The 8,643-nt window shown below is 33.9% G+C and overlaps 1 protein-coding gene across 1 annotated transcript; it reads right to left on the reverse strand.

Annotated features, from left to right (window-relative positions):
* Nucleotides 1-5,534: 5,534 nt before the first annotated feature.
* Nucleotides 5,535-7,552, reverse strand: LOC104803901 (CBL-interacting serine/threonine-protein kinase 6-like). Its single transcript, XM_010527992.1, has one exon. It carries the CDS (start codon nt 7,179-7,181, stop codon nt 5,889-5,891), a length of 1,293 nt encoding a protein of 430 aa, XP_010526294.1. The 5' UTR covers nt 7,182-7,552; the 3' UTR covers nt 5,535-5,888.
* Nucleotides 7,553-8,643: the final 1,091 nt, after the last annotated feature.

Raw genomic sequence — 8,643 nt, forward strand, 5'->3', positions numbered from 1 at the left:
CAAATTCGAAAAAACAATTCAGGTAAAAAAAAATTATCATGAAAACGAATGGATATAATCTTTCATAATCCAAAGAAACGAACACATGAAGATAATCCAGTCAAATTTCAAACCGATCACATCTAATCAAAATCATAAAAAATAATGCAAGAATTTTTTTTGTTAGAAAAAAATAAAAAAAGATAATAATAATAATATAGGGTTGTATCGGTCTAAATCAGTCAAAACCAAAAAAAAAAAAAAAAGGAAAAACAATACGGAAGTAATCTATCGCTTGTTGAATATATATATATATATATATATATATTAGTAAAAAAATAAAAAATAAAATAATTTCAAAAGAAAATGAATATATTGGCAAACGGGCGAGAATGGGGAGTGTGGTCCATGCCCTAATCCACCCCGAAACGTACACACAGATTCTCTCTTCTCATTACAATTGTACTGTGTATCTACTTCTTTTCGACACGGGTGAACTGTTTGCATTTAGTATTTGGAATAAATACAAAAAACATTATCTAGTCCAAACCCTAAACAATATGTTATATATATATATATATGGATATATACATTGGCGGACTTAGAAATATTTATGATTGGGGGCATAGTAAGAATAAATTTAATTTGATCATGGGGGCATTTAATGTTACTAATCAAAATTTTATAAAATTTGTAATGAAATTATACTTTTTTTTTTAAATTTGAAAGTGGGGCATTAGACCCCAATTCTCTTATAAATGGGTCTGCCCATGGATATATATGTTTATATATATTATAACCTAATGTGTCAAAGTATATATCATATATAATGGACATAACACATCATGGGACTAACGATTAATGAAACATCACGGATGATATTATTTTTAAAAAAAAATATTTTATTTTATTTTATTAATTTTAGTACCACTTTGTCATTATTGTTAAATTTCATACATAAGAGATATATAGATAATTGAAGTCGTCTCTTTTATATATTCAAGCCAGTTTTATAATATATAAAATTAGAATGAATACGACAAATTAATCAAATTAAGCTTATTTTCATTTTAACTCGATTCAATATCTAATATGAATAAATCTCACAATAAATTTGAATAACATATAATTTGAAATTATTCCATTATATATCGGAATAATCGTAATTTGAAATGATTTATTTGGTTCTACGGAAGATCTAAACAAATGGAATTAAAACTAAATTTAACATAAACATAACCAAATTTGATTTGAGAATTCTGCCGAAACATAGTGAATAGATTTCGATTTTTGTTTTTCATACATTATTAAGTTAAATCGTCAACCAACCCCTCGTGAAGTATGATAATATATTTTATTTAGATGTCTGCCACTTTTCACTAGTTTCTTTGTTTTTCTTTATTTATTTAATTAATAATCGAGACATTTATATCTACGGTTACAAACAACGTGAACCAAATTTGGCAACTTGCACAAGGAAATATACACCGAAAAATATAAATTAAACCATATTTTTTTAAAAAAAATGTTTATATCTTTATATTAAACTAGAACTTAGGATTCAGTTTTTTTCAAACAAAATATATTGTTATTGATTTATTTATTAATTCAAATTATTTTTAAATCAATTACATATTTACATTCTAAAAAATGTATTATAAATATTCCCTTCTGAACACTTACTCTCTTCGTTTGACAGCACAATTCGACATATATGCGAATTGACGTGATGTGTGGATGGACCACCTCAATACATATACATATATACACCTATACACACACACACAGACACACATATATATATATATATCATTTGACATTTACAAAAATTTCCATTCATTAATTAAATGTGATTCACTTTTAACACAGCAATTCTTTGGTGTCAAATTTGTCCATTTCTTGAAAATATTAATCAAGAATATTAGTTCTGTTATGATTTTAAGATAACTTGGGGAGTCATAATGTACGAGATTAGATTACAATATAGAGTTGAAATTGAAATAAAAACATTTTTTTTATTAAATATCAATTAATTTCTCGGTAGAATTCATATAAGTTAAATTTGAGACGAAAATTTATCTTTTATTCCAATGTAGATCACAAGTGAAGTGTTCAATGAACGACATGAAATCCTTAGATACATTCAATAATTTCCTTTAATTGTGTTGTTATACAACAATTAGCATACAAATCCAAATACCTAATGATGATAATAATTAGAACTAATCACTCAACTAACGTTTAAGTAACACTCTCCTGCAAACTCTGATTTATGATGCTGTGATGAACACAATCAACTCCAATCGGATTCGAACCAAACATATAAATAACAATAAAACATTAATGAAACAAAAAAATTAAGAAGATAATTTTTTTTTTGATAAAATTATAAATAAGTTCTAAATAAAAAATAGTGTATTAATATAAAAAAAATAAATTCGTAATCCGGAAATAATTTAATGGAGACAAAAAATTTACCTCTACGCTGATTTTATTCAGGGAGAAATAGGTTGATGATATATACGGTCGATTCACAATATTCTAATTGGTAAAAATATGTTGATATTAATGTAATAAAGATAAAGTCCACAAATATTTTGACAAAATGGTATTGTTTTATATAAAAATCCAAAGGAAAATTAGAAAATGGTTTGATTTTCCAGAAGAAGAATGGATAAGAAACCACATGCAGGGGGAAACTTGCATCACATGTTTTGTGGACAGAACGAACACTCTGATCATGGAGATCATCATGTCTATCTATGGTTTATATGATGATGCGCGCATAATTCATTTCATCATGTGGATATTTTCAAGATATGATTCTCCTTCTTGAAAAGAAAAAAAAAACCATGTAATGATAAGATTTCGTATGCCTTTTTCCTTCTTCTTTTTTGGGCGAAATTTTATATATATATATATATATATATATATTTTGATAAAGTGAAATTATATATTATTGATAAACCTAATATTCTTTTATACCTACCATTTGTATTGATGAGCTTTGTGTCTTGTCTGAATGATTGTGGAATCAAATAGACAGATTCATATTTCGCAATAAATGTATCATTCTCCACTATGCTAACAAATTATTTTATAAATAACATTTCCGGATTCTGAGATTTATGCTCTCTTATTTATTTATGTTATGTTGTCAAGACAAACCTTAAAAACATTTATTATCGATACACCGGTTTTATTCATTAAAAATATTTGAAAAATTGTTTAAAAAATTATATTTGGAGTACAAAATGCGTACAAACCAATCATTTCACCATTTTTTTTAATCAATAATTCTTCCCCTATAATATTCGATATAGTTATATAAATATTTATTACGTGTAAATCCATCTATATGTACGGTTATAGTTGTGTTGATATAAATTTTATCACATGTCACATGTTACATAGTATAAATTTATGTACGGTTACAATGTGCGCATGCATGTATGTATGTATTGTTTACGGCCATGTCTGAACATGTTGGCATTCGAGACGAATTACAGAGGATTCCTTCCGATCGAAAATCAATTTCATATTTTTATTTTTTTTTAGTTTGGTTTATATTTTAATTCATTTAATCTTATGTTCTGTGCTATTGGACTTCTTTTATTCTTATAGGATTTGAATTTTTTTTAAATTTTACAAAGAGAACATAACTTAAATAATTGCAAAAGAACCCAAATAAGGTGCGTATGTTTGTATATAAAATTTAAAAAAAAATAGAAAAGGTTCAATTCCGTAAAATTGAGATGGAAATCCTGTAATCAATTGCTGGGAAAAGTTTCCACTAATTCCGAAAAAAAATAACTAAAACGGATTTTAAAAATAAAAATTAAAAAAAACATTCGTGGACCCTAATTAAGGACCCGACTGGTTGTACCGCTGCAGTTGCGGTTGCGGTTGGTAGCGTTTTCAGAATGTTTGGTAGCGATGGTGGGCGATTGATACTGACGGTTGATAAGTGGTTGTTGGTGGCGATTGTGGTTGATTGCGATTAGAAGTGAATGGTTGTATACCGTTGCGATTGCGTTTTAATGTAAATTACCAAAAAAGACATGATTTCAACATAATTTTTTAAAATTAATTATCATTAATCCTTATATTATCATTTGATAAAAAAATATTTTATATAATTTATAAAATAATTATAAATAATATTTTAAAATATAAATTTATCAATTTAATTTATTTTTAATTAAAAATATTTTTATCATAAAAATAATTTTTGATAAATCTAAAAATTATATTATCATGTGATAATATTATATATATGTTTCAATTGTCTAATTTTTTATTTGATCATCACAACTAGAAATTTTCACCCGAAAAAACACACAATCACGACGAAAAACGGAAAATCTCGATCTAAGGGTTCAGAATAAGAATTATTTATGCATCAGCGAGCAAAAAATCTCTCATAGTTTGATGGTCTTCTTGCAAAATCATCACAACCCTGAAAAATTTGTACCAAAAAAATTGCAGAAACAACAAAATCTAGGGAAAAACAAAACCAAAATCTAACCGATGAAAACCAACGGAGTAAGATCGGGGATTGCAGAAGGACATCAAATGAAGAAAATGACCCAAATGAAGAAAATGGTGGAGAACTTCTGTTTTTGAACAAAGGTAATCGAAAACTGCGAATAAATAAATAAAAGAACCCAAAACTGAGCATCCATATCTCTTCCCTTTCAATAACCAATGAAATGTTTCTGCAGACATTCCCAGGAAAAGCCATTGCTCCACGGACAAGACTCAATAGCGAATTACAGGGTTTTCCTAAACTAACGAATTATAGGACCAATCTTTCGATAGAACCTTCTACTGAGAATAATATATGCAAAATCTGGAAGAAAAAACAAAAGGGGAAAAGGGATCAAACAAAACAGAGATATATTTAGAAACAACGAAGATGACGAGCTCCGGTGAGCTTCGACGAGCTCCGGCGATCTGAGGCGGAGAAAGAAGACCTAATCGACAGAGATCCGAATACGGAGCTTACCCTGAAATCAAGTCTCTAAGTTCGATGTGAGAGAGAACGTAGAAGACAATTAGGGTTTCTTTTTAAATTTTTAACAAGGATATTTTGGTCTTTTGACTAAAACGCAATCAATCGCTGCCGAAACGCAAACAAAAAGCAGCGTTTTGATTCTTTAAGTTTTGTTGCGGCTGCGTTTTTTGGCGGTTTAACCAGTCAGTTTTTCAACCGCTACCACCCGCCAGAAATCGCAACCGCTCTGTTTACGGTTGGTAGCGGTAGAACCAGTCATGCCCTAACTCTGCTTCCTACGAATACAGCTCTGTGACTTGCCGGATCAAATTGACAGAGCCAAGTAAGCATCTTTTCTTTGGTATACATACTAATTATATTTGGTTATAAAAATTGTATTAAAAATGTTTATACATTATTATATTTTTTTGGAAAATTGTACTAAAAGTGTATTATAACTATACTCAATTCAACAATAAATAATAATTTTAATAACATTGAATTCAAAGACGTACATGTCGACTGTCGTCATCCACTCGAAATAATTGAAAGAGGGAAGTCAGAAAAAGTGACTCATGAACTTTCAAAGAGAGTTCATCTCATCCTTCTTTACTGAAGGAACGATAAGAGAATCTTTGAGTGACAACAATTCCAACCACAGACCAAACATGCCACATCCACTTGCCCGCCCACAAAACACACAATAAGACTATAGACAACGACAAACACCACCATCATCATCTTTGAGAACCCATGATTCTGATTTCACACCATCATGGGATACGAATCGAAAAAGATGGAAACTTTTCTTTTAAGAATCAAGAACAACGACTGAGAATACGAATCTAGAACACGATATGAATTACATGAAAACGAAACGAAATCTCGGAAACTGGGTTGTCCCGGATTGAATTCAGGCCGGTGTTGATGTCCAGACAATGTCCTTGAGAGCTGGTCGGAGAGCCGTGCTGCAGAACTGGTTGTACTCTAACGTATCGCCGTTGTCTTTCTTCACTTCCACCACGAGAAACGTCGGAGCCACCGCGAAAATCTCCGCCTCCACCGCCAGCTTGCCTTTCCGACCACTCTCTTTCCCCTGAATCATCACTCTGCTCTCACTCTTCCTCACCTCGAACTTCACCGACTTCGCTGCCTCCTCTAGCCGCGATATCACGCTGCTCGCCGGCCGCGTCGTGGCGAATCTCATCTCTTGTTTCTCCTCTTTCTTCTTCTCCTCGAACAATGGCGACAGATCGAACCCTTCCGACAGCGCGATTATGTGAAATGCGTTCAGCGTTTCGGTCTCTCCTTTGGCTTTGTTTCCTCCTCCGAGATCGTCGCTTTTGTCTCCGGTGGGTCTCGGGATGGGTTTTCTGAACCAGGAAGATTCCATCACCTTCTCCGTTGAGATTCTGGTGCTCGGGTTCGGATCCAGGAGTTTCGTCACGAGCTTCCTCGCGTCGGAGGAAAACCATGGCGGACACTTGAAATCTCCCCGGTGGATCTTCCGGTACATGTTGACAAGATTGTCGTCCTGAAACGGCAGGTACCCGGCGAGGAGAACGAAGAGGATGACGCCACACGACCAGAGGTCCGCCTTCGCGCCGTCGTAGCCCTTCTTTCCGATGACCTCTGGCGAAACGTAAGCCGGAGTGCCACACGTGGTGTGGAGCAGGCCGTCCTGTTTAAGGTGGTCGGAAAACGCCGAGAGACCGAAGTCGGTGACCTTGAGATTCCCTTCCTCGTCGAGGAGGAGATTCTCCGGCTTGAGGTCACGGTGGTAAACACCGCGACTGTGGCAGAAATCCACGGCGGATATAAGCTGTTTGAAGTACACGCGCGCCACGTCCTCACGGAGACGGCCCTTGGCGACCTTGGCGAAGAGCTCTCCGCCTCGGACGAGTTCCATGGCGAAGTAGATCTTGGATTTGCTGGCCATGACCTCATGGAGCTCCACGATGTTTGGGTGTTTCACCATCCTCATGACAGAGATCTCTCGCTTGATCTGCTCCGCCATCCCCACCTTCATCACCTTCTCCTTCCCGACAACCTTCATCGCCACGCTCTTTCCCGACTGAACGTTCCTCGCATGGTACACCTTCGCGAACGTTCCATGCCCTAGAAGCCGACCCAGCTCGTACTTCCCATGGAGCAGACCCAGGTTCCCTCCTCCGCCGCCTCCGCCGCCGGAACCGGTTTCCGCCATTTTTCCGGTAAGTTTTACACGATATTAAAAAAAAAGCTCAGATCGAAATCAACAAGAAATGGGTATTCGAGGGTCGAATCGAATCGATCGAATCGATGGGTTGGCAAGGATCACCCGTCCTCGACGTGTTTACGGTGGCAATTCCTGCCGCTGACGGACCGGTTGAACCGATCACACAGCTCAGACTTCTTCACCGACGAAACTCCAATCATTTCTCTGCATTCCCTTCGAGGGATGTTTTTCCTCCCTCCGATTTCGATGAAATATACAGAGAATCAGATTTCAATCTATCGAATCGAACACAGATAATATTTTCGATTCTCTCTCTGTTTTTTTTTCCTTCTTCTCTGCCTTTTTTTTCCGGTACAAAGCTCAGAGGGGTAGTGTTTATATAGATGTTAACGCAAGTGGCCGTCCGGAAATGCCCTGATTCAAGAGAGTGGTAACTTGCACCGCTCCTTCTCCAATGACTGACCGGCAAGTGTCGGTCTATTTTTTATGGCGGTTTCGGGTATGACAATAATTGTAAAGGTTCTCTGACACGTGTCCGGATACTACCGGCGATAATCGAGAGATCTATCTAATTTTACGGTTTTAGCCCTGTTCCGAGAGATAGACATTGGGCGTCAAAAATGTTGTGGTGGGGCCCACGAGTTGCAGTTTGTGGAATATTTTAAATGTAATCTACAAATATAGAATAGAATTCGTAAAATACTTCCTCAAGCACAAACCAATGTAAATTTTTAGTTCTGTCCTAATTTTTAGTTTCTCTTTTTTGGTAACTCCCAATTTTTATTTTCCTTTTACGTTTTTTTATCATTGAATTTCTTAGATTCTTGTTATTCTATGCAATAAAAAATAGAAAAATTAGATAAAATATATTTTTTTTAAATGATATCTTAGATCGAAATCTAAACTAATTTTAGAGTCGGTAATAAATCATATGATTAAAATTATACTTTATTTTCTAACTTAAGCTCACTGCACATAAATTTTACCGGTTGAACTATCTCAATATCAATGACAAATAATGCATGTGATAATCGTCACTATAGTACTCATAAGAGATCATATCAGATTTGAATGACAGAAAAAATAGACACACTTATTCTCAATGGATTAAAATAATATTAAAACGAAAAAGGTATATCTTCCACACACAAAAATAATAGATATATCTTCTACCAAAATAAGATTTATCTGAGGTAAATATCATTTATTGAAAAAATGTTTATCATAATATAGCATATTATGATGAAAATTTTGATTAAAATATCTCATATTTTTTTGGAAAACGAAGATAATAATTATATAGTAATAATAATAATAAGAAGACCTAATTTGACTGATCGAGACAAGAGTATGTATGTAGGTATCATTGCATGTGTTATACAAACTACTATCTGGACCACTCGTTGACACGTGTCTCCGGACTATAAGATCGTCGTAGCAGTAACTATCA

The sequence above is a fragment of the Tarenaya hassleriana genome, unplaced genomic scaffold (assembly GCF_000463585.1).
Source record: "Tarenaya hassleriana unplaced genomic scaffold, ASM46358v1 Cleome9, whole genome shotgun sequence".
Taxonomy (NCBI): Eukaryota; Viridiplantae; Streptophyta; class Magnoliopsida; order Brassicales; family Cleomaceae; genus Tarenaya; species Tarenaya hassleriana.

Coding starts and splice junctions, on each gene's coding strand:
- LOC104803901 (XM_010527992.1), bottom strand. CDS start 7,181: ATGGCGGAAACCGGTTCCGGCGGCGGAGGCGGCGGAGGAGGGAACCTG.